Source organism: Rhinichthys klamathensis, unplaced genomic scaffold, assembly GCF_029890125.1.
Source record: "Rhinichthys klamathensis goyatoka isolate OS25496 unplaced genomic scaffold, OSU_Roscu_1.1 h1tg000095l_1, whole genome shotgun sequence".
Lineage (NCBI taxonomy): Eukaryota > Metazoa > Chordata > Actinopteri > Cypriniformes > Leuciscidae > Rhinichthys > Rhinichthys klamathensis.
The window spans coordinates 2,868,063-2,895,128 of NW_026606634.1; the positions used below are offsets into that span (position 1 = coordinate 2,868,063).

At 38.8% G+C, this 27,066-nt stretch overlaps 1 protein-coding gene across 1 annotated transcript; it reads left to right on the forward strand.

Moving 5' to 3' along the window:
- The first annotated feature begins 2,081 nt into the window (after positions 1 to 2,081).
- On the forward strand, positions 2,082 to 25,735 carry slc6a11b (solute carrier family 6 member 11b). The gene is made up of 14 exons (XM_056252560.1): positions 2,082 to 2,301; positions 2,982 to 3,217; positions 3,713 to 3,847; positions 3,988 to 4,128; positions 4,236 to 4,317; positions 5,730 to 5,862; positions 11,558 to 11,692; positions 17,940 to 18,043; positions 19,740 to 19,864; positions 20,751 to 20,863; positions 21,436 to 21,573; positions 23,910 to 24,012; positions 25,221 to 25,321; positions 25,413 to 25,735. Exons 2-14 carry the CDS (start codon positions 2,995 to 2,997, stop codon positions 25,605 to 25,607), a joined length of 1,728 nt encoding a protein of 575 aa, XP_056108535.1. The 5' UTR covers positions 2,082 to 2,301; positions 2,982 to 2,994; the 3' UTR covers positions 25,608 to 25,735.
- The last annotated feature ends 1,331 nt before the right edge of the window (positions 25,736 to 27,066 follow it).

Sequence of the window (27,066 nt, forward strand, 5' to 3'; positions counted from 1 at the left end):
TAAATTATGATTTGAAAAATCAAGGGGCCACATTTACACATGGATTTTTGGAAAGCTACTGGATGATTATGTCAGTAATGGTTATTTAATAATAACAACTACAATATCAATCCAGATGTTCCTGAGACAAAAAAGACTAAACAAAATTATTACAAAAATGCAAATATCAGCTAATAGGGCTCAAGAGAGCGGTTGCCAGCATCTTTGGTGGCCTCTCTCTATGCAGCGTCCTGCTTCATTCAAGTTAAAATGACAACTGACCCTTAATTGAGGGGTGTTTAGTGAGCGGGTCAGTCTTTTCCATGCTGCTCTGAACACCAGGGGAACTAAGAGCTCCCGCCATACACGCAGCTCTTCCTGTTGAGAGAGCGAGCTCAGATATCCATGAGACTCATTAAGCTGCAGGAGAAAGCCTTCAGCGGGTGACGCTCGAGGCGAGCAGCTTTTCTCCAGATGAAGTCAAGGCAGTAATAGTGAACGAGAAACACAGAAGCCTTGTCACAGAACACACCGTTTCAATGTAGCAATTTCACTTCCGTGTTTAAATGCAATTCTGAACTCACCAGTGCCACAATATTTGTAGGATAATAAATGAAAATGAACCCACTGAGCTAATAACATTCAGAATGACCAGCTAAGATGCAACAAACTGATTCCTCCAGAAGTGATCACATCAGTACAACGGGCTAAAAAAATAGCTTTTCACTACTCCAATAATGTATTTAATAAAGCTTTACAGTAGTGACAAATAAATATATTTTATTATATGATTAATATCATATTTTTAAATATGATGGTTTCATTATAAATATGGTGACACCCAATTTCTATATGATATTCACCATCTGAATCTAATGTCATGTCAACAAATGGAAAAGTCAGCCAGCTGTTTATTATCATGTTAATTATCGTGTCTTTCGCTCCAACAGCAAAGGCGCCTTTTAGCCCAAATATACCATACATTTACCTATTCTTCCGATATTGAAAAACTGCTTTAATTGCCTTGAATAAAAATTTAATTAGCACAGGATCAACTTTGCGTTGCTGTTCACGATCGTGTCAAGGATCAACCAAATTTCCACGTGCATCTTGAAAAGCGGTTGTTGAAGTCGCCCTGTGGTGAAAATCGAGCTTTTAATGTTGTTTATGTGTCTATGTGCTGTTTTTAATGTGCTTCAAGACAAACCATAAATAAATTCATAAGTCGACAGCATTGCTGAGTATTTTCTCCTTAAAACTGCAGTGAACCAAAGACGTCGAAATCGCTGGTGTTTCTGACGTCATAAACAACCTTGTAACCAAACAGATCAATGTGTGATCGTCAACCAGTGGATGTGTGGAGGCGGGGCTCATTTGTATATTCATAGAACCACAAGGCAAGGGTGTCGAATTACATTCAAGATATTTTAAGGCATGAAGATTTTTTTTCCAAGGAAGAAACGTTTAAATATGTCATTTTGGTGGTCAAAGATGAGCTTTAAGGGATAAAATGATTGATTTCAGTGGGACTTTAAGAAAAGCGCTGAGCTGAATTGTTGTGCTATCTAGTGGTTTAAAAGAGAATAAAGTCAAATGCGCCTTTTACCCCGGCGCGCCGTTGTACCCAACTGTTAATCTACTAAACCTAATTTACATGTCGTGTTAAAAAGCGGGTTAGAATGAGAACAATATGTCAAAATCCTTCTCATTATATCCTGAGACAAAAATAAAGACAATAAAATAATAATAATAATTCAAACGCAACAAATAAATAATATTATCTTAAGTTCAAAAATTTAATTTTATGGAACATTGACAGAATATAATATTACAAATACTCATATTACAACCAACTGATGAACAATCTATATAGGCCGGCCTATAGTTGACAAACACAGTTCAGATTCAGGGTCCTTTATTCTATACCCGTAGGTAAAGTAGATTTCAGTGAACAAGTTCAGGCTGTTTCTCATACATATATCATAGACAATACAACAGACAACAATATAAAAACACTAACCCCTGAATATTACAATAGTTTGGTAAGGAGTTTGGCTTTGAGTGTGTTTTGAGGAGGTGTGATCTGTACTGTAGACTCATGGCTCTTTTCCAGTGAGAGGCGGTGGAGATCAGATCATCTGAGCTCGGATCACAGCAGTGGTGCACAGCTCACTGCCACAGTCACAACACTGTGACATCCATCAGGGATTTCACTTTTCTTCTTCTTTTTTTGTTTTCCATCAAACGGGTTCAGACTGAAGCATCCCTCAAAGCGGGTGGCTTTTGGGTGATCTGAGGAGGCTCACTGTCCCACCTAAACCGGTAAGTGAGCTTTAGCTCGTTCACTGTGATGGGAGTGAGTGGGGTTTGCTTTGCTCTGAGATTAAACTACATTTTGTTTACCTAAATTCGCTAAATTATTTTCGGTGACTGTGCTGTATAGCTTTCTTGCTATTTAAACCATTAACACGCCGTGTGCAATAGCCAAAACACACAGATCATAACGCACCCGTTACACTCAATAAAGACGCGACGCGTCAAACTAGAACGCTTGCATTACTAATCAAGACGTGACGCGACAACCCGGAACGCTCTACAATTACTTTTCAGTGACATTTTTAACGAGTCAATTAGAATCAGTTTAGGAGCTATTCACGCAGAACGCGAAGTTGCACTCATAAACAACACGATGCATTAGAATAGATATTGAACAGAACGCAGCTAGAGTCCAGACGCGCGTTTAAACTTTAACTTCTTAAACTTGACACGGCGAGACAAAATAGAACACAGACATTAACGATGACACGAGATTAGATCGATAGCACATTGGTTTAACTTCTGTGGTGTTGACACGAGATTACAACGCAGGCTTTTTCCTGATAAATCATCGCTGATATAAAAACGCGTTCCTTGTTTTCCGTTCCAACGCAAGAACGGGCCCTAACGCGTCAATGCTCGGCAAATTCTTTGAAACAGCTACAGGTGTAATCCATATGTTTCAGGCTGGAGAACGTCATGACAGCCGAAAAGACGATCCCCATAATAAATGGAAAAGCAGATGAAACGATGGACCCCGAAGCGCCGAGCCCGAGCGCGGTGCGCAGCAATGATAAGAAGGTGGTGAATGAGAGAGGACAGTGGAATAATAAGATTGAGTTTGTGCTGTCAGTGGCTGGAGAGATTATCGGTCTTGGCAACGTTTGGAGGTTCCCATATCTGTGTTACAAGAACGGCGGAGGTAAGAGATTATTCATTCATTCTCATTCAATGACACACTTCACCAACTCCTGTCAAAGGCTGATGGAGTTTTTTCTTGTACTTTGCCCTTCATGGCAGATATGAACATGCCTCTTTATGCAACAGATATTTCTTCTTTCCCTTTTGTAAAACTCTAAGGTCTTTTTAAAGTCCTTCCACAACTATTTCATATTTATTTCCATCCATGCTTTTAAAGTTTTGCTAGATAGCACATTGGTTTAACTTATGTGGTGTTGAATGAATTATACGTAAACATGAAAAGAATATAGGTTATATGGCAATGCCATTGTACTTTTTGGATTTAGTTACAGTGTGTTTTAAAAGGGCAGCTATAACACAGCTATTGTGGCCATGTGATTTACTACTAAAGTCAGAATAGGCATATATCTGATATAGCTGAGCCAACAGTGAAAAAGCAGTACAAAATAATTTTTAGAGAGATGTGAGAGGTGTAACTGTATGTGTCCTTTTTTAGGTGCTTTCTTTGTGCCTTATGTCATCTTCTTCGTCTGCTGTGGGATCCCAGTCTTCTTCCTGGAAACAGCACTAGGTCAGTTCACTAGTGAAGGGGGCATCACATGTTGGAGAAAAGTCTGCCCACTCTTTGAAGGTAAGGCCTAGTTCACATTTGTCTCATTATTAGTTTCCTACTCATTAGGTTGAACATACATCAACACTGGATTATACAAAAGAGGATGTAAAACTGCATGATTTCCTGTCTTTAAGCAATGGTTATATGTCCTCTTATAGGCATTGGTTATGCGACCCAAGTCATCGAAGCCCACCTGAATGTTTATTATGTGGTTATATTGTCTTGGGCCATTTTCTACCTGTTCAACTGCTTTACATCAGAGCTGCCCTGGGCGTCGTGTGGTCACTACTGGAACACGGGTTGGTATATTTTGAGGATACAAGCAAGCATTTATAAGAATTAAGTAAAACATTGTAATGCATGATTGACAAAAACTGACAAAATTGTTTTAACAATTGCCTTCTAGAAAACTGTGTGGATTTTAACAATGAAAGCATTGCCAACTTCACCAACCCATATTCCACATCACCAGTCATTGAGTTTTGGGAGTGAGTATGATTCTGACTGTTTAGCAGCGTTGCATACATAAAACTGTACATATTCCCAGCAGCTGTTTGGAGCAAATTCTTATAAAGATCAGGGGGATCTCTGGGATCACCAGCAATTCACAAAATAATGAATATGCACAGTGACACGCTGGCTTTCCAGGCAACTTTTGGCACAGTTTATCTGTAGAGCAGTCGACTACTGCCTATTATCCATGGAAATCCATAATCTTTTTCACTGATAATTTGTCATTCTTTTTGCATTGCTGTTGTCAACAAGCATCAAAAGGGCACTTGCACAGCTAGGAATGGTATGGACACAAATTTTGCCATAGTTGGCTTGTTTTTTTCAACACATTTTCATACTCAAGGCCAAACACAGAGGAGAAGCAGTCTCTAACAGTTCAAGCATGTTGGCCTCAGCCTCACACATTGAGCATGCAGGACTCTAGTACCGAGAGGCACAGAAGCTGTCAGTTCTGAGGTTGAATGGTGAAGGTTTGTTCAAAGGGGGCATGGCCTAGGCACTGGATGTCACCCAAGAACATGTCAAAGATGATAAATGGCAGTGCAAGAAAGAATTGTGGCTTTTCCTCGCAAACTTGCAATTCATTGCGCCACAACCAATCAGTGTTAAACAAAACTTCTGGCCACCTTAAAGTTTGCACAAATAGTTGGGCATGTGCAGTTGGCTTTCCTGGAAGTCAGAGGCTCTTGGAATTGTGATGGATATCATTTTACCTGTACCAATGTTTTGGGGTCATTGCACATTGTGCGCATCAGAAAGTGTCCAATTTAGTCCGATGCGGGTGTTAAAGATGTTGGATTTTATATATGATATATTCATTTTTCAGTGGTAGTCTTTTAAAGCGACAGCGAGTCGACACACAAACCCACCTACCCTCATTTATTCGTTTCATAAAGCTGACTCTAAGTACTAAATTCAGTTCTTTTTCACTGCTTATAGCACGTAAACAGTCAAATACACACGATGATGTCAAAATGCCGGTCATGGCGAGTATTGACGTAAACACAGTCAAGTGAAGGTAAACAGTTGAGAAAGAAAACGCATGTGTAACAGTATAATGGATCCGTGCATTAGGTCTTAAAGTCATAGCAGCCTAACATACCTGCTGATAAATTATTAGATCATATAAAAATAGATGTATGGCAGTTTTTCCCCATGGTACTGATGTCACAATTGTGGCCGGTGAAAATGCTAAGTAAGTGGCTAGTAACTTTGGAAAACCACTGGCCACAGTGGCTGGTGAGTTAAAAAGTTAATGTCAAGCCCTAGAGCAACCTTAGAAAACTGCTCAAATGAACCTTGCAGTATGTAATTGCCCTTTTGTCTTGTGTTCATATGTTGCATGCCTGCTTGAAAAGTAATTTTTTCGGAATGTTTTGCCTTCTAGACGCCGTGTTCTCAAGATATCCTCTGGAATTGAAGAAGTTGGCAGCCTTCGCTGGGAGCTCGCTTTCTGTCTACTTCTAGCTTGGATCATATGCTATTTCTGCATTTGGAAAGGTCCAAAGTCAACTGGAAAGGTAAAAACAAAAGGTCCAGTGACCAGAAATGGTGTTGAATGTGTGTAGATGTTAACCAAAGAGTGAGAGGCTGAGTTGGAGATGTCTCAATGAGAGACTTGGATGAATAGGAGAACTTAGCACCCTAATGTTATGCAGTCAATTCAGCTCAGAATCAATTGGGTGAGTGAGACATGCAGCTTGAGATGTTATCAGCGTAACTCTGACATGTGCAGCAACAATGTGGATCCAGTGATTTGAAAAGGCTCAAATGCAAACGTTATCTGCACATAAAGTGATAAATATTTGAGGGCACAATGCCACGTTGAGGCTTTAGACCTATATTGAGAGAATGTCAGCTGTCAAAACTACAGACTCGCATATCAGACAGACAGGCATCAAAAAGGCCACTGAACAGAAACCGGCAACCTTCCAGAAGCCGAACGGAAATGTAGTTGCACAAACGTTCATCCTTACAATAACCAAATGGTTTATTGGTAAACTCAAACCAAACTACTGTGAAAAAGTGCCTTTGGAAAACAAACAGTTTGCATTATTCCTGTGTCTTGACCACAAAATGCAGCTCTGGCCTTCCTCTACCTTCGCCTTGTACCCACAATCCATTGCATTATGAGGGCCTGTGTCCCTCTGCCAATCTCTGCAACACAGTCACTAGCCTTCCTCTGGATTCTATTCTTCCAGCAGCCTTTAAGAAAGTCTAACGGACTCAATGAGCCAGAAAGAAAGTGAAAAGAAAGGAAGAGGGATGTGTGGGGAAAAATAAATGGGTTCACATTGTACAGGTCCAGGAGAAAAGCTCGGCAGCAAGGCCTATATCTCCTGAAGTGGCTTTTGTTTGGCCGTGAAGCAAGGGGAAAGAATGCTCCTTCATGGCGAGGCTTTAGCAGCCTGTCCAAGATTGATTTCTGTATTCACAGGGGGAAAGTGGAGCGTTCATGAGGAGCATGCAGAGTTCCTCCACTCGCCTCTTCTCTTCTGTGAGGAATTATGTCTGGCGGATAGCAAACTGCTTTCTTCCTTTCCTTTGACCGCTATACAGATTGCAGCATTCAGGACATTTGCTAAGCTGTTCATCGCAGGTCTTTTGTGGCTGTTTGCGCTTCTCCCATAAGCCAGCAGTAGATTTATGTCATGGGGCTGACCTGTGAATGTGGGGCTTAAATGTTTGACCAGGGAGAGTTGGGAGAAAGTCAGCGTGCGTCAAAGTTTCATGCCGAGTTTAAACATTGGTCCATTCATTGAGTAAAACCACACGCATGCATCTGAAAGCCTAGTGGGGTTTTCGCTCATTGCAGTGGCCATGGTTTTTGGATGTGGATATGTAATCATTTTACAAGACTAATTGAAAAGGGTGTGAATTAGTGAGCTGGACGAGCTTTGCCTCGCTCTTACTGTGAGGTGCATTGGGATTAAAAGATCTCCTTTGTCATACTCTTACAGATCTCTGCTTAACACAGTTGGTTTGTTTATTCCATTGGATTACTTGGTTAAGAAACGTTACGAAAATGGACAGCGATTATCATATTGCGGTTCAATACATTTAGGCGCAAACGAGAAAGAGTTTTTTGTTAAGGAAGCATTTTAAAAGACAAAAACTTCCTGTCACAAAGGGCAAAGCATTTGTTCATTAATGTAAAGATTACTGTCGTTTGGTACAGTAAATTACCCAGGTCAGATTGAAGTCATCGGCAATTGTAAGTTTCTGTGCCACACATTTTCCCACACTGCCAACACAACCCAGTTGGGCTCCTTCTGGAGGGAGACAGGGTAGAAGGTTTTGTGTCCAAACCCTGTCTTGTCCTCGTATGGTCTTGACCGGGGGCCAGAGGAACAAGAACCTAGTGCCGCCCCCAAGGGTGGTTTTGTTCACGGGATTGAAAGAGCTTCAAAATGTTGAACTCATTTCTGTGGGTTGTGAATGCCATTTTGCAAAAGCATTTTAGGTTCTCAAACTTGAAAGTATAGTAGAGAAGAATCACGTTGTGATCTTATAACACTGTCGGTCTGATTGCGCTGAGGATTCCCGCCTCTGTGTGTCTTGGGAGACAAAGCTCTTACACTGATTGGTTGAGACTTGGTAATAATTCAAGACTCTGAACATCATGTTGACAAGTCACAACATGATGGTGGCCTGGCTATTCTATTTTTGTCTTTTTTTATGTACTGTGTTGCACTGTGGAGTGTTTTCTCCATCAAAACCTCTGGCTCAGACCTGCATCCGTTCCTCCCCCTTAGAGTAACTCTTTCAATCAGCGCTCAATTAAGGCTTTGGGAGAGTACCTGCCCCTTCTGGCAGACCCTCAGAGCATTCTGTAACCCCTTCACGTTAAGTGCACCGCTTCATTCACTCAATCATTCATTCCCTCGAATCCCTTACTTTGAAAGGTATACTAGTAAGACATCTGATTTGCACATGATAGCCCATCACAAAATAGGGTAAAAATGTGTTTGGTCTTCCGATCACAGACAATTTGACCCATTAACTTAATTTTAAAGGAATAGTTAAGAACAAATATATTTTGTTGTATGCTTCCACTTTGGAACTAAAAAGGAGAAATTTTAAACAATCTTCACACATCTCTTTTCCATACCATGCCTTTTAATGACCAAAAAGTACAAAAACACTATGCACCATTTTTTCTGAAGCCATTTAAAGCTGCAGTCCGGCATTTTTCCTCTTTGTCGACATCTCTGTTTGAAATCTGTAATTGCAGTTATTCGCGGAATTATTAACTTTGCGTGAGTTGCACATCGGCATGAAACAGCGCGGATGAACACAATGTTTTGAGACTGCGAGTCTGTCAGTCACCGCGCCGATGTGGAAACTGGCATTCAGAATCACACATTCTACTTTTGGAAGTAGGCCTACAGTATGACCATGACAACATACGAATTTTCATCGGAAAATGTCATCTGAACAAGTAAGTAACATCCACATCAACTAAGGGGGGAAAGCCTTGCAGTAAATCGTGCTGATTAAATATAACGATCGCGTCAAACCTTTCAAATTATACTTTGTTCTCAAATTATCAACATCAGCATTGTGACTACATTTAATGTGTATTATGATTACACTGTAGTTCAGTTTCTATTTCTGTGCAGTCTAATTTCTAATTGGCATACCAATAAATTAATGTTTCTTTACTGGTTTTCTTTGAGAAAAAAAAAAAAAAAAAAAAAAAACACGTATCTGTAATCCGATGCATATTTAAAACTATATATAATTTCGGAGGAGGCCGGTTTGGTTTGCTTGGAGTAGAGGTGAATTGCTCCCTCTCATAGCTAGCACAAAATATTTACCATAATAGCTAAACGAATAAAGACAGGAAACTGCGTAACTGTGTGAATTAATCGAACAAGTGTGCTACTGTTACACGATTGAACTATTGAAATGTCTTACCTGTCCTAAAAGAAAAAAAGCCGTCTCTGCGTCCGCTTTGAACCGATGTTTATCCTTGTTTTCGCGTGGGCCAGTTGCAGTCTCTTTTTTCTCTAACGTTACCCACTCCGAAGTCCGAATTATTTGGGGTTTTACAAGTGGTGAATGTCCAGTTGTCCCTGGTGATTGTCGTTTGAACCTTTCTGGATCCGCCATAAGTTTAATTATTTAATGCTGTGAGAAAAGGCTAAAAATGTCCACCTCCAACATCCTCACGCAATATAGCCGACTAGCCGGGACGCCTTCTTTATGTGTACAGATGTGACGTAATGACGCAAAGACATGCTCGAATTTCCCGCGGAAATCCACCAGTACCACTGGAATTAAAATCATTATTACAAGCTAACCGTTTTGAATCGGGCAAAAGCAAGCAGATATTTTTGAACACTGGCTGGTTATGTTTTTTTTAATTATTATTATTTTGGATAATTTTTAACCCAAAAAAGTTACGGACAGCAGCTTTAAGCCATTTTCCAAATTGTAACTGACTTTTACAGAGAATCTATTCACATTCAGATTATGGTATGCCACAGATCCTGACAAATATCCCGTCATTGAGAAATATCTTATCTTGTAAAATGTGTGGTCAGTACTGCCGCTCCCTATACACAGAGTTTAAAGATGTTATGGAATTGTATTGGCATGGTTCAAATCATACTTACCTGACCGTTATCAATTTGTGGCAGTAAAATAAGAGGTGTCATATCGATCGCAAATTCAGTATGGAGTACCACAAGGCTCAGTACAAGGACCGTTGCTTTTCACCCTGTACATGCTACCCTTAGTCCCGAGCTTAGCATAGTCAGCCGGATCTGGGCCATATCTAGATCAGATGTTAACCTGCACACGACCTTGAAACAAAACTGCCGTGATGCCAAAACGTCTTATGGAAGATGAAAGCTGTGGTGTTTACTACTGTGACAATTAGTGCTTATCAGGATCAACTAAACAATGGATTTTCAAAATAATGTGAATAATGTGAAGTTCACAGCATAGACAGCATAGACTCTGAAAATACGTCTGAAAGTTTCACACGTTGGTCTGTTATTGTAGCAACATTAACTTTACATTTTCACGCCCCTAAACATGACCATGAACAAAATGAATTGTGATTGGTTGCTTTACATGTCAGTCAGACGGCCTCTGGGCGGTCCTTGGCCTTTAAAACTGCTATGGAATCTTCCATCGGTCTAAAGGTCTTGCTACGCGAGACTAACAAGAACCATACCAATCCCCTACACAGATCCCGATGGCCAGCTTCATCTCCATACCGGCATAATAAATCCGATTTTCAAGCAGAAGGAACTGGATGAAATATTTTAAATGAAACCAATCCACAATCTGAATTTTTAACTTGTGATGCAGCCTGGAATTAAACCACACCAAGTTTGGCCAGAGAAGAACTGACTTGACTTTAGCTGAACAATTAAACTAATTTTTTTAGAGCTGCTTTACAGAGCTACAATTGAACTATGTTTGCATCATTAAATCATTATTTTCCAGATGATCACTCTAACGCTGCTTTAAAACAATCTGTATTGTATAAAGCACTATAAAAATAAATGTGACTTGACTTAACAGAGTATGCATGATTGTGAATTGGAAAGCATTGAAAGTGATCTCAATACCCCACATATTGATTGAGGCTCCTTGATGCCCGCAAATGATATAGAATATAATTACCCAACTATATAATTGCGAGAGAACGTAAAAGCATTGAAATATATTTTTTCCTCCCATCTCACAATTTTTCCAATAGGGGCTCCGTAGATATTGTCATTTGCTTTCCATACATAGTATTCGGCTTTGGGCACACCCTTATAAATGAGCCTATATTGTATTTTTTAGTGTAGCAGATATGTCAGTGCAGCAGCGTGTTCGAATGTAAATAAAGTTTGAGTGAAATAGAAGCAGCATCTGTTGTTTTCACTTGATCGAGTGATAACTACTTTATATGATTTAAAGTACTTTAATGGTTCTTTATGATGGTTTTTTTTTTTGTCCTTTTTGGAACATGTCACATGTGGTCACAATAAACTGTTGTTGAATGCAAAGAGCTGCATGATGATTCTTCAAAATGTATTTTTTTTTAGTTTGTTTGTTTATGTAAAAAAAACTATGTAATACAAATTTGGAAATACATGAAAGAATAAATGATGACTAGAATAGATTTAGAATAGATTCAGCGTCTCCAAAGATGTGAACATGTGGTGCAGCTTGACGACCTTTCTTCATGCCCATGTTTTCCCTCTGCAGGTGGTGTATGTCACTGCAACCTTTCCTTATTTCATGCTGTTGATCCTTCTTATTCGAGGAATCACACTGCCAGGAGCTGCAAATGGAATTAAATTCTACCTGTACCCTGATATGTCTCGTCTGTCAGATCCTCAGGTATGACAAATCTTGTTCAATTTTATTCAGTGTAACTGCACTTTAAATGGATTTAATACACAGCTGTCTTTCTTTATAGTTAAATAGTCTTATAGTTACATAAAAATGTTCAAGCACCTTCTTTAACAACAATCAACCAGGGGTGTGTTTCCCAAAAGCATCATTATCCAACTATGGTCAAAAGTTCTGCCGTTATCAGTAGTTCAACGAGTCGGTGTATCCCGAAACCATCGTTGTGTGTTTGGAACGACAGATCTCAAGCTGTGGTTAGAAGCAGAGTTTCTTGTTTGCATGACATGTGGACTCAATAAATCCTGATCTTGAGCCAAATAAGCAAGCTGACATTCAGTACAATCTATATCTTTTATTTAGAATACGTACTAATGTCATTTAGTTTGTCAAGAGATTTAAAGTGTCATTTTTGAAAAGTGCGCATGTGCAAATGTGCTCTACTACATATGAACGAGCCTTTGATTGAATTTGTAAATAAAGCAAAATAACTGAGAAAAATGAGAAATAGTCGTAAGATGCCATGTCCGTAATTTATAGTAAAACATCTCGCATTAATTAGATCTCAAACAGATTCATTAAAAGTAGTTATTACTCCACCACCTGCGTGACGTAATAAACCAACGTGTTCGAACGACCAATTTGCGACACAAAGGTTTCGGGAAACAGTCGTGACTAGCTAGTTGATTTCTTCAGCGATGCATCGTACTATAGTAGTGAAGCAGCGAGTTACGCTTGTATGGGAAACACACTCCAGTACGAGAATAGTGAATGGAAATTTCACCAATTTCCAAATCAAATCCTTGACATTTTTATTGTGTGTTTAGATAGGAATTAAATCACACAGTGGAAACATTTAATAATTTCAGTGTTTCCATCAATTAAATCATTTCAGTTTTTATACTTCTCATTGTTCATTATCCTTCTACCATTGCTTTGGCAAAGCATCTGTCAATCGAACTAAAATTTAAATCACGATATGGCTTAGTGCACTTGTAAAATCGCAAAATGCTGCGATTTAATTGAATAAGTGTAGTCTGTTGCGCTGGGTGTTTGATAGCGAAGCGTGGCACTGTGTCTGCAGATCATGATCTGACGGTGTTTTCAGCATCTCAGAAGCGGCTCGGTTCTCAGCTTCTGACACAAACTCCATCTTTGCATGTGCATACATTTGGGAACGCAACATGCGCCAGTTACACTTTTATTTTCACTTTCAGATCATTCCCAGCATTTTTTTTGGATGATTACAGCATTTCATTGGATTTGTAAAGAGAAGCGTTTGTGAACCTGTTGTCACAGTTTACGCCAAAATAAAAGTTTTTGGCAAGTATTAAGATATCGGTATTGTAGTTTTACTACTGTAAGCTAAAATACCAACACACTCTCATCCTTTGGCGTCATATACTGTAGGTGACGCCATATGACATTTCGTCGAAATATTACGCACATGGCATCCTTTAGCGTCAATATTACACGCACTGTTATGGGTAGGTTTAGGTCTGGGTTCGGGTTATGGTTATGACGCCTTGGGATCTGCGTCTCATATTGACGCTAAAGGATGCCATGTGCGTAAGATTTCGACGAAATGTCAAAGCGTCAAGGTCACCTGTATGACGCCTTGGGATGAGAACGGGCTGAAAATACTATACTTATTATGAAATATGTAAAAAAAATTTACAACGCAGTTGTTTTACAATAGAAATGTATTTCTTTCTTAGAGATGCACATGCCCCTAGATCGCCTTCGAGGTCCATCCATCAAACTCTCACGAAATCCTGTGAGAAACATGTAGACTTTGTACTCAATCATTATCAGATAATAGCAGGTTATGGAGGGGGCAAATCTCTCCTTTATCAAATGAATTTATGAAAGAGAAATTCAGCCCCTGAAAACTTAATTTACCTTAACGTATGACAGTAAAACCAAAGATGACTAGATTTAGTTCAGCTGGAGATATAAGTAACACAAGTATAAATCTTTTAAATGGAATTCATTTTACTGTGAGATGCACTAATGAATAGTTTACCAAAAACAAGAAAAAGGAACTTCTCAGGTGAAGATTTATCATTCTAAATTCATTAAAAATAAAAATATATTTGATCTCCTGAGCAGATATCTGAGACTGAAAAAGCTGCTTTTCGAGGTCCAGATTTGACCATCCATCTCATGAAGCCAACTATGTCCTGCAAATCCTTTCAGATTACTTTCTTTAGACTGTTGTCTCAACTGTGACTCTATTTGCTGATCCTTTCGAAATGAGTGAAAAAATCTGCCTTGTATTTTTGCTGAAGGTGAATTGAGATGTTTTTGTCCCGGTTGATGGTTAGCTTAAGCCATGGCTCAGGATGTTCTCTTTAGGTTAAAGTACAGTTCAGTTTAAAAAAAATCACCACAAGATTTTGGGCCCTTTCCAGAATCCAAATTTAATTTAATCCCTGGCTAAAGTTCTTAAATAACACCTAACAATTATTTACACCGTGCAAAGAAAAATACTGCTATTTGTATTGAATATTTTTCCTAGTCTAACAGAGATTTAGAATAACAAAAGAGTTTGTTTTCCACATCTAACTGAATTGATGAACATGAAGGAATCAGTGGCAAGTTTTTCCGGAAGCAGGGATCTCTCAGGACATTTGGTGGGATTACAGGATGGCTAAACATCAGACATGTGTCATGCTCCACCGTTTCATCATCCCAGTGAAAGCAGGACTGAAGGAATGTATGTGAAGTAGCTTCGATAGCCTGAGAGAGCAAGAGACATAAAGCAACGCAGTGAAAGAGAGAGGGTGACAAAGGGCTGCTGTTTGGCGATGGGGCTCCATCGACACCAGTGTTTAATTAGCTTTCATGCCACACAATAAGAGGTCTGTTCACATTCTCTATGCTTCCTTGTTTTATTCTCCATCTTCCTTCACAATACCACCAGGCAATTCAGATTTCTGTGCCTGAGAGTTTCCATTTAACTGCATGTTTAGAGAATAGAAATTATGCCTGATTTGGACAAAATCATCTTTTTGGTGTTTTGTGATTTCTATGGTACTGTGGATGACAAATATCATCATTGAAATTGACTAATATTGTCATATTATATTGCATAGACTCAACTATATGCAAAAAACCAAACAACCTGTCCATGTTGGCATCTGTGTGATTTGGCTTGATTCTAAGTGAGAGATGAATTTGCGCCAAAGTACCATATTGGACGCAAAGCCTTTGACAAAAAAGGGAGACATTTTATCCTTCTTTTTTACAGTTAATAAGTCTTTTTTTACTGTTCTAACTAGTTGCATTTTATTAAATGCCTTTAGCATTGTTTTTTCCCCTCATTGATGACTGTCTGGTATTAGAATTGTGCTTACTTAATAATGTTGGGTTAAAAATAACCCAACTATGGGGTGGTATAGCACCTTCCTGTCCACCTACCCTAACTGTGGGTTATTTTAGCCCAATGCATTGGGTTAAAAGCCACTTGGGTTAAAAGTAACCCAATAGTTAAGTTAACTATTTATTTTTATTTATGACATTATTTTAATAAATAAAAAACACTTTGTTTTCAAACACAGATTGGTCATTTGTATAAAGCAATAAATATGTCTCAACAAATATATATTTAAATTACAAATATTGGAGAATTTAGTCTAGAATTTAATGTAAATACACATAATTGTGTACATCATACAACATACATATTTAACCCAACAGCCGGGTTATTACTAGAAATTACCCAACGATTTTAGAAATGACCCAACATAGTGACCCAAAATGTGTAACCCAGCGGTTGAGTAAAAAATAACCCAACTTTTTTTTTTACTGTGTCGTTCATTATAATGAACGACAAGTTGCAGGTTTTTTTTTTTGAAGATTTGGAACAAATTACTAGAGACGAGTTTACAATCAAAATGTTTCTTTAGGATGCACTTCCTGGCTAAAACAAGACAAAACAAACCTCCAAATTAGCCACAACATCAATGAGCAGCTTTTAAAGAATGTAGCGGCGTGTCCGAGTAATGCCAAACCAGAGCATTCGCACCGGCCCAATGCTAAACAGAAGAGACGTAAATGACTGGATGTTCTTGGAGGGAAGTTGCTCTGTGTTTGTGAGGTCAGAGGGGTTTCCCCGGTTACTCGCTGGAGGAAGCAAATACTGCCAGTTGTCAATTGTTTTCCCAGTAAAGGAGATTAGTGGCTCAATGGTTATGTGAGAGCGTTTTAAAGAGGTGCTGGCTCATTTTCCACCGACTCACATGGATCCCCTATGGCCACATTTTTACACTTCTCTCCCTCTATGGGGCAGAATAACTCTATTCAGAGCATTCGAGCGCTACGAGAAAATTTTAGCCCGTTGCAGGTGAGAGAATCGTGCATCAGAATCAGAAGCACGAGATAGAGATCTACTGTAAAAAATAAGATTCTGTGGAGATTCTGCTTGACCGATTCACTGCAATTATATAGAGACAAGCAGAGCATAAAGAAAATCATATGGCTTTAGAATAAGACCAGGGTGAGTGAATAATGACTTAACTTTCATTGTTGGGTGAACTATCCTATTAATAAGCTAATTAGCTTTCTACTCCGTTTGAAAGGGTTAAAGTCGGCATAAAAGGGACATTTCTCTAGTCTTTTTTTCTCTATTGTGCCGTATATCACAGTGAAACGCTTCAGGAAAAAGAACAAATGTGGGCGGAGCTTGGTTTTGTCTGTGGGGAATTGATTGGATGATTGGATGGTTGTGGTTTGGAACTTATTCTGATAACATGGAACATGAATTTAGAGCAATAATGATGATGTGCACTGATTAATCATTTAGAATAAACACTGCAATATTCCTATAGCCTGACGTCGTCATACTCAGATTCTAGTCAGCATGTGAGTCTGATACTGCTCCATTGGGCTGTGATTATGGGGCGTTTCAACCGAACCAGGAAAAAAATGCCTCTGCACTCAATTGGATTGACCGAATCCCGTAGGAAGGACGGCAAAAACATCTTTCCGATCGACAAATGCCTTGATCGCGGTTCTCTGTTCCTCTTTTAAAATGAATGCGCTGTCTACATCTTCTATAACAGACGCGATGGCTGAATCTACACATCTCAGTTCTCCAGTCATTCTTTGTTGTAAACAAATTCAACCCAAGCGCTCTTTGGTGACATGGATGATTACGTTACGGTTGATCATCTGTCCATCATCATATAAAGCCCGCCCTGACAATTTGATTGGTCCGAACAGCTTTGGTTGGGGAATACTTGCTTCTCAACGGATCAAGTCCAGACCAGGCATCCAGGCTACAATATTCCATAAAAAATAAAAAACAAACAAGAATTGTCAATTTTGATTTCATGGTGACCTTAACATGCAAAAAATAAATTGATGGGTTGTAAGTGTCAGAAAGAACTGATTATTGATCATTATTACATGGCTCTGTGGAATACTTGATTCTGATTGGTCAATCGAGTCATTATTCCCAGATAACAACCTCTGAAAACAGAAACACAGGCTCATCCGGGTCACTGAAGTCAGCAGCGCTATACGCTCGCTGGGAACGGTTCTTTTCGTGGACGTTTTGCATTTAGTGAGCTAATAAAATATTAAAACTCAATCAAATCAATATTTTGTGTACAGTTATTTAATTATGCCATCCAGTATCGTGGACTCGCTCTCTCTCGTTTCATACAAACGCTCTGCTGCCATTCTGTGGCTATTGTTTTGTACACTGTTGCATAGGATACAAACAGGTACGGTTTTAAAACAGTTTAATCTGAAATCAATATCTCTTATCTCCATAATTATTTATGTGGGGAAATGCTGTGTAATAAGTGTTATGACTGTAAACCGTATCTCTTAAATGTCCGTCTAGTTTGAGATTGCCACTGAAACTGCTCTCTCCACGAAGCTTTGTGTTTAAAGACCTAATGAAATATTTCAACTTAGATCAATATTTTGTGCATTTTCTTATGTGGCAAGTAGCCGTGTAATAAACGGGATAATGTACATCCAGCCGGTTGTTCTAATAAACCCCTTCAGACTAATGCAACACCCTGTCGGGGGGGTTTATTCTGAGATAACAATCGGCTGGATGTACATTATCTCTTACATAATGAACTCAAAGTCAATAACTGAACACATCTTCTCATTCAGAATACATGACACTAGAGCATGTGTCTTAGGATCTTGTTTCAGTGCCAGTTTAATGATGAATAAGAGCAGTCATGGTCGTGTAATTAATCTGTAATTTACACAGGTGTGGGTGGATGCAGGCACTCAGATCTTCTTCTCGTATGCTATATGTCTGGGTTGTTTAACGGCTCTCGGCAGCTACAACAGCTACAACAACAACTGCTACAGGTGAGAGTCCGTCAAGTCATGTGTTTCGTCTAAACATACTTTCTGTTTAGACTGTATCCTCTGCTGTCAGTCGTGTATCGATCAGCCTTGCTCTGGTCACTGTCATCCTACATTGTCTCTGCAAAACTGCTCAAGCTCACTCAGGTTTAATGGAGATCTTTTAGTTGTCCTCTCATAATTGCACTGAGATCTGGACTTGATCTACTTTGCTCTCATCAGACCATAGAAACCTTCATCCCACACATCCCGGTTGCTGAGATATGACACATGAGTTGTTCACCTCAGAATTCAAATTTCATGATAATTTACTCTCCCCCACGTCATCCAAGATGTTCATCTCTTTCTTTCTTCAGTCGAAAAGAAATAAGCTTTCTGAGGAAAACATTCCAGGATTTTTCTTTTCAATGGGGTCCAACGGGTTGAAGGTCCAACTGTCAGTTTCAGTGCAGCTTCAAAGGCTCTACAGTCTAATCTAGCAAAACCATCAGCCATTTTCTAAATAAAATTCACATTTATATACTTTTTAACCACAAATGCTCGTCTTGCAAGTCCACGACTTCACACATTACGTAACCACGTTGAAAGGTCACGCATGTTCCGGTTCAGAAATGTAGAGTAGTGTGAAAAACTCCATCTCATTTTCTCCTCCAACTTCAAAATCGTCTGGACATCATTGTTTTACCTTTTATTTATAAATTTTATTTGTAAATGGCGTTTGACGTCTTTGTACGTTCGCTTAGTAAACACTAGGTCGGTACTTCCGCCTACGTCACGCGTGACCTTTCAACCTTGCAACGCAAGACGAGCATTTGTGGTTTAAAAGCATATAAATGTTTTTTTGTTTTTTTTGTAGAAAATGGCCGATGGTTTGGCTAGATAAGACTCTATTCCTCGGCTGGGATCCCTTCTCATAAACTTTCCCATAATGCTGTGACTAGTAAAGCACGCGAGCAACTGTCTGTTCTGTCTCTCCTTCATTGGTTTTCTGGCTGCTTTCCGCACCTTCTTCAGTCATTCAGATTTGGAAATTTGGAAATTGTCTTGCATCCATCCATCCCTTGCCTTGTCTTTTTGTGTTCTGTTTTCTTCAAGTTCTAAAATAAACTGACATCCACTGCAAAAAAAAAAAAAACAATGAAACGATGTTCTTCCGCAGTATTATTATTTTTCTATACTATTGGGATCTCAATTCCTCAGGTCAGTTCTGACGTAACATCGAACATGACTGTCTGATGGGGAACTCAACATTCTTAAATCAAGATACATTTACTTGAGAAGCAAAATTACTTACCATATTACGTCTTGTTTTCTGAAAAATTTAGTTTTGAGCTTTTCTTCTTCAGTGAATGCATCTATTTAAGAATGTTTAGATATTTGTGTTGGAAAAATAAAAACCAACATACTGAGAAATAACAGTGTTCCATATTCCTGATGTGTATTTATGCGACAATTAATTGAAACGCACACGTAAACTCTTCACTATTTGTGAAAAAAACATTTCAATATTTGTGTGACTTCCAAAAACTAAATAGCTGCACCAGATATGTGTCATATTAATGGGGCTGAATGCTTATGAAATTAAATTTGTTTTTATTTTTTTATATTTTAGATCACTTTTACATGAAAGAGTCTTTTTTCCATGAAAGAGTCTAAAGAGGGGTGAACAGTTTTGCATCTGCTGTGTGTGTGTTTGCAGGGATTGCCTCATGCTGTGCTGTCTGAACAGTGGCACGAGTTTCGTGGCAGGATTTGCCATCTTCTCCGTCTTGGGCTTCATGGCATATGAACAGAATGTGCCAATAGAGGCAGTGGCAGAGTCAGGTGAGCAGAAATTCTCGTTTGGACTTTATTCTAATTAGCCTTGTCTCATTTATATAGAATGTGTAGAGTTAGTTTGAGTGTATGTTTGATATACAGTGACCTACAGTTGCATGTCTAAGGCTTGTGTGTTCAGACTCATGCAATTTAAAGCACTTCTCAGGAAAGCTTTTTATTGTATGACTTATTCAACAATTCAGCATTACTTATTTACTACAATAGAGCAAGACTGACTATGGAAGCGACTGAAACACACTTTGAAGGGGTCTAGAAATCATCTGACATTATTATTAAGAAAAAGATGTTATTTCTATTTATTCAAAAACATATATTCAGCTGATGAGCCACAACATTAGAGCATTGGTTCTCAAACATAATATAGAAAAACAAGTGTTCAGCCACTATCATTTAAAAAAATAATCCATAAACCTTGTTTAATGAGCTTTTACTACAGCTCCACTCATGGCATTATATAATGAACAGTAGCTGTGAGTTCATATTATAGCATATTTCTCTGTTGTTATGGCACAGTGATCTCTGCTCTTGGCCTGCTGCTTTTGGACAGTGTCTCTGTACTGTAAAACCAGAGCCAAGCCACATGGCATCGCTATTTCACCAGGACCGTCATTGAGATAATTAAAGAGGAGCTATTATGCCCTTTTACAAAGTTGTTTTTGGGCTCTACTTGAACAGGTTTTCCTGCTTTAATGTTGATTATTTCCTCATATTCTCCATTGTTGCAGCTCCTCTCTTCCCAGTCTGTCAGTAAAGCTCTGGCGTGCGTTTCCCGTATAACCATTCCCGTATAACCATTCCCGTATAACGATTTCCCGTATTCCCGATTAAACTCAGAGAGTGTTAGTTATTTGTCTGGTGACGTGTATTGCAGGTCCTGGTCTGGCGTTTATAGCGTACCCTAAGGCTGTGACCATGATGCCCTGGTCTCCACTGTGGGCCTGCCTCTTCTTCATGATGCTCATCTTCCTCGGACTCGACAGTCAGGTCACAAATGCACACATTTGTAACCTTTAATAATTCACTCGAGAATACAATTACTGCCACTATCAGCTTGTTGTTTGAAAACAAGGTAATAATATTAATATTTACAACATTTCATATTTGATATTGTTAATTAGTGTTTTTTTCTTTCTAATTTTTGCAGTAAAACTGCTGTGGTTGTTGTTTACAGAGAGCCCAAAATGTTGGACTCTGTCGCCCCACTTCATGAATGTCACTGTATTATAGGCCTATACAAAATATCAAAACAATTACATTTTTCAATTCAATTCACATTTAGCACTTTTCATAATACACATCGTTTCAACGCAGCTTTACACAAAATGTCCACATTACAATTTAGAGTGATCTGTTATCTTAGTTATGCATTTCAGAAATGTACATATACAAATCACAGCTAGCTAAAAATGTACTAATTTAAACAATGTGATAATTTAAGGCAGAAACAAGTATTGGCTATTGTAAAAAAAAGATAACAGAAACACTTTTCAAAAAGTGACGGTAGTGAGGAGAAACTTTCTAGTTTTAGTTAATGATCATAATTCCTCTCTGTCTAGTTTGTGTGTGTGGAGAGTCTTGTGACCGCGGTCATCGACATGTATCCCAAAACCTTCCGCGTGGGATATCGGAGAGAGCTACTCATCCTGGGAATGTCTGTGGTCTCCTTCTTCCTGGGTCTAATAATGTTAACAGAGGTAAATCATTACTTTATGTTCTTTCCAGTGGTATCAGTATTTCCTTTGATTTGTGCTGATATTCAGTACGACACAACCCAGCAAGCAATAGCCGTCATTTCTCCGTCTAGGTTAACTATAGACCCGATATAGTCCGGCTGTGAGTAACACACTTCTAGCCAAAATAACCTAGAATTTGGTTACATGTCGTTTTTGCCAGAATAACTTGCGAGATGTGTGATATTCCATCATGTAAGTAAAGTCAACAGTGTTTACAAGCTGTTTAGTTTCATTTCTTCACTCATTTCATTTCTTTGTTGTCTAATTGTTGACTAGTCTATTCTCGGGCGATGTTTTAGACATCTATTAAATGTTCACTGACAGCCCACATTTTTCCTTGTTTTAGCCAGACGTCAGGGCTGTGTTTGGACGGCTATTAGACGTCTTTTAAACGCAAAATTGCTTGCTGGGAATCTTCCATCACAGATTGATGAACATAGATTTGTTGTAAGCACGCTTCGACACAATAATTAATCTCGTAAAATAAGCATAATACAAGATAATGACAAATCCAGGTGTCTTGTTCGTCAAGGACAAGCAGATTTGCTGTTTACATGATCATGTTGGTTTGACATGCTTGGGTTCATTCAGTTAATTGTTAACCTATGATGCTGGTAAACCATTTTGAATGTGTAAAAAAGCGAGATTTGTAGTGGATTTTCCCTGTAATGACAGAGACTGAGTCGTTGCATATTGCGGTTGGCACCTGGCATGTTTCTGCTCGCGTTTATGGCTGGAGTGAGTGTAAAAATAGACAGGAGGACGCTCTCCACCAGTAATGTGCAGTCAGGTGAACGCTTTCACTCGGTGTTTCTTGAATAAAGCCATCCAACTGTGGAACGAAGCCTCTCCGGTGTGACATTCTCTGTTACTAGGATGAGAGGGAGATGAAGATGCTTTGAAAGACATTTTCTATATGGCAGTAGTGCTCTCAATGCTCAAAATACAGTGAGCATATAAGCATGGTTTTGTGATATTGTCACTAGCTGTGTTTGCGAATATGGGCAGAATTAGAATATCGCATACAACATTTGTGAATAAAGCAGTGTTTCCATCCCATGTGTTCAAGAGGACAAAATAAGAAATTGGTGCAAAAGTTTCTGCAATCGGGCTCTTTTTCCCTCCATCATAAACGAGTGTGTGTCGAGCGTCAGACGAAACACAGTAAACACTGTCATGTTCTCTTGCGTTCTGATGCTGGTGTTCGGGAACACACTCGTGTGTGTGAGACGCTTCTGGAGGGAATTAAACCCAATCATTCTGATCACAAACTTTTGCTGCGTCTCAAATCGCCTACTTATGCTACGCCCTAGAAGTATGTACTCTTTTTGTGAAGAAAAAGTAGATACTTTTGAGTGTGTAGCAAAAGAGTAGACAAGCTTTGGGACATACTATCAAGTAAAATGACCTGTCAATCATCTTGTCACAGTTAAAATCCTCCACATTTCATTTCCTACCGTATCGGAGAGATATGGAGAAGCTTGTTGATCTGCTTTCATGCGAGACTCTCCGCATGTTGATGCATAATGATTTAAAAGTTAATGGCCAAACGGATCTTTATAAAAGTCCACAATGTTGTTGCAGATTAAATTTAACACGGATAACATTAAATAAATATTTGATTAGTCACTCAAACCTCGCGCAAATCCGCCATGTTTTGTAAAACTTTTTACTTGTGTTTGTAATGCGAATTTTCTTAAGGATTCTTGAGTTTTTTTTTTTTTTTTTTTTTTTTCTCCTTGTGTGAATGTTACTATAAAGCACGGTGCATTGGAATATTGTAATATGTAGATGTGTACGCTATGTGGAATATGATTGTTTTTTATTGATTTTAATGTATGTTTTTTGTTGTTGGTTTAATATAATTGCCCGGTAATAGTAGACGATCCGGGGACTTCTGGCATACTTTATTCAACACACTATGCTTTGGGACACACTTACTCTAATCTCACATAGCTACTATTTAGGATGGATAGTATGGCAACATTTGAGATGCTGCGATGCCATTGGTCCGCTGGTTAATCCAGTTATCCAATCACAGCCTCTGCTGAGGCATCAACGGATTTATTCGGTAAATGTGTTTCCATCGCAGTTTAAGTGCATCAATGTTTATCCGCCTCAATTGAGCCATACGTTTTTTATCCACACTTGTATAATTTATGCACATCTTGGCATTACCGTCCAGCGTTTTTGTTGCAACATCACAGAATTTGGTTGTGTGCTACACTGTACATATCATGCTACACCCCCAGTAGTCTCTGTTGTGTTTCATGTTCGTCCTGTATTTGCTCTATCAGGGTGGCATGTACGTGTTCCAGCTCTTCGACGCGTATGCAGCCAGTGGCATGTGTCTGCTGTTCGTGGCCATCTTTGAGTCCATCTGCATTGGCTGGATCTATGGTAAGACATTGCTGCATTTCTGACTATAACAATATTCATCAATTAATATTCACATCTTCTGTACTAAGCATCTATAGTCACCATCCGCTGACGAGTAATCTCTCTCTGAAGCAGTTTTTACTCCTTAACTTCCAAATGTTATCTGGCATTTAATTTCCTGGTAAGTGTTACAGAGCAAAAACAAAGATTGACACCATCCAACATATAAAAAGGCCACTAATCAGATGCTAGTGCTTTCGTTAAGAGTACACAAAGTAGTACACTACAAAAATCTCTCTCTAATTCAGTTTTTCTCCTTAACTTCCAAATGTTATCTGGTATTTAATGTCCTGGTAGTTACACTGCAAAAACAATGATCTTCCTCAGTATTTTTGACTTGTTTTCCAGTACAAATATCTAAACATTCTTGAATCAAGATACATTTACTTGAGAAGGAGATCGAGAAAAAAAAATCGAAATGAAGTGAGAAATAATATCTGTCTGTGGGATCAGAAAAATAATCTTTTAAATAACTTTTTTTTTCTGACCCAACTGGCATAATTGGCCATTAGCACTCACTTAATTTTGATCAATTCTTCAGTAAACAAGCCAAAAATACTGATGAGTAAAAAAATTTTTTTTGCAGTGATGTCTAGCATATCTTTATGAATAACCTTCCATGGAAAAAAGGTCTATGGAGATAATAAATCCATTAAATTTCTATCAAACAATGTCACATTTTGTCACACGATGTTGCAAGACCCACTGTAATCCATCAGAATCTGTCATTATTAGACATGCATGGTGTGCCAGCAGATGCTTTTCTGTCTGAATTATTAATGTCAATGTTTACAGTATTATCAGATTTCTGTAACTGTAATGCCACCTGCTGGCAGGAGTCAGACAGTGCATGTAATGAATCATTGAAATATGTTTTCAAGCAAAGAGAAACAGCCATCTCAGTGTCCTTTTTTTACCTATCCATTCAAGAACTATGGGCCCCTACTTATAAGCTTTTTTTGCTTCTTTGGGAGACCCATTTCACTGTACCCAATCTACTCTGGACAATTAAAACTGTATTATTGTAATGCTTTAAGAGGTACTGTGAATAAACTGAAACTGAAACTGAAACTTTAAATACAAGTTTTATATGTGTAGTAAATACATACAGTGTATTTTGCTGAGAGACATTTTAAGTGAATATCAGAACCACTGATCTTTCTCCTCAGGTGCCGACAGGTTTTATTCGAACATTGAGGACATGATTGGATACAAGCCCATCTTCTTCATCAAATGGTGCTGGAAGTACTTCACACCCGGCATCTGTGCTGTGAGTTGAAGTCGATGTACCAAGAGTCGAGATATTTACTGTCTGTGAGGGATAAATGCTGAGTTCTTGCTCATATGATTTTTTTTTTTAGGGCATCTTTCTGTTCTTCTTGATCAAGTACAAACCGCTGATGTATAATAATGTGTACACGTATCCAGACTGGGGTTATGGGATCGGCTGGATGATGGCCATGTCCTCTATGGTTTGCATTCCTGTGGGAATCATAGTCCAGATCTGGAAAACGAAAGGAACTTTCCGTGAGGTAAAAGCCTTTTTTTTATTCTAGCTTTTTTGTGAATTGTGCGTGTGTGTGTGTGTGTTACATGTTATAGTTTGTTAAGTTTGCACAACATGGTATCAGAATAACAGATTAAGTTGCATTGAAAAATTAACATGAATGTGAAAATGTCTCGATATTTGATTTGTCTTTTGCTTTAATGACACCTAGAAATAGAGCACGATCTGAACATATTTTTCTTCATTTTACATAACGTTTCAGCAGCGGCTATTTACACAAAGTGCAAAGTCCAAATAGCGATAGATGGAATTTACAGTAAGTGTAAGTATAGCAACAAAAAGTATTTTCTTTGCACTAAGAAAGATGCTGTATGCACTTTGTGTAAATAGTTGTTCGATGCTATTTATACAATGTGTATGCATACTAGTTGCACCTCAGTGTATTGTAGTATAAAACAGTATGCAGTTGTAACCTAGAGAGCCTTTTGAAATCAGAGGAGTGAGGTTTACTCGCACAGCAACTACTAGCTGGCCTCCGTTACACTCACCCCCTAAACCTCACTCCCATCCGGGTCACGGCACCAATGTAACCCCTCCACCCGGGTCCCACTCGACCTGCTCCGAGCGGGCCTCCGGCATGAGAGTCAGGCGCTCTAACAAGGAGGCTAAAGACTGCAGCCTCTAGCATCTGTCGCTAGAGAGCCTTTTGAGATCAGAGGAGTGATCTGATCTCGCAACTACTAGCTGGCCTCCGTTACACAGTGATAACAACATATTCAGTGTATATGATTATATTTATTAAAATCATAAATGGATGCTATTTTATTGGGACATTACTTGTCTCTGTCCCTAAAGCCCTACACTGACCCCAGACCCATCCGATAAACACTTTATTTCCACTATTAAACACCCGTCAGGCATTTCATTACCACTAAAAAAAAAAAAAAAAAAAAATGCTACTCCGGGCTAATATGCAATGAGAAAAGGGAGAAGAATGAGTTAAGTAAATGGCGAATTTGAACTTGGGTCATTGACGTCAAAAGTGAACATCACCCGTTACTCTCTGTTATCAGACAGGTTTCTTTTGTCATTTTATCTGGTTCAATCAGACAAATGATTTTAGATAGGAGCTAGAAAGTATTTTTCAGCCTGTACTTGAGAAACAAACATCACATCTCTTGAGGTGTCGTGACTTGCCGAAGATGAAAGTTGTTCTGGCACTGTGATGTAGAGATATCGTGAGCGAAGCACAGACTTGATGGCACAGTGTGGGCGCGGGCAATGCCCTGACGTGACCCCATTGTGCCATATCGTATTGATTGTGTCTGCTTAAAAAAAACACACAGAGCTGTGTGATGAGGTTAGTGTACAACACTGCATAAATAATCAGTAATTTTCCACAAACATATCTGAAGAGCTTTAAAACAAGAAACAAGCAAAACACTGAGTGAGAGGCTGGTCACACAGAACGCGTTTTTCCATTCCACTGCACTACCTTTCCATTGTTT

Excerpts from the sequence above, each read along its gene's own strand:
- slc6a11b (XM_056252560.1), top strand. The coding sequence starts at position 2,995 with ATGACAGCCGAAAAGACGATCCCCATAATAAATGGAAAAGCAGATGAA. Across the intron at positions 4,129-4,235 it reads TGGTCACTACTGGAACACGG|AAAACTGTGTGGATTTTAAC; the intron begins GTTGGTATATTT and ends ATTGCCTTCTAG. Across the intron at positions 18,044-19,739 it reads TACAACAACAACTGCTACAG|GGATTGCCTCATGCTGTGCT; the intron begins GTGAGAGTCCGT and ends GTGTGTTTGCAG.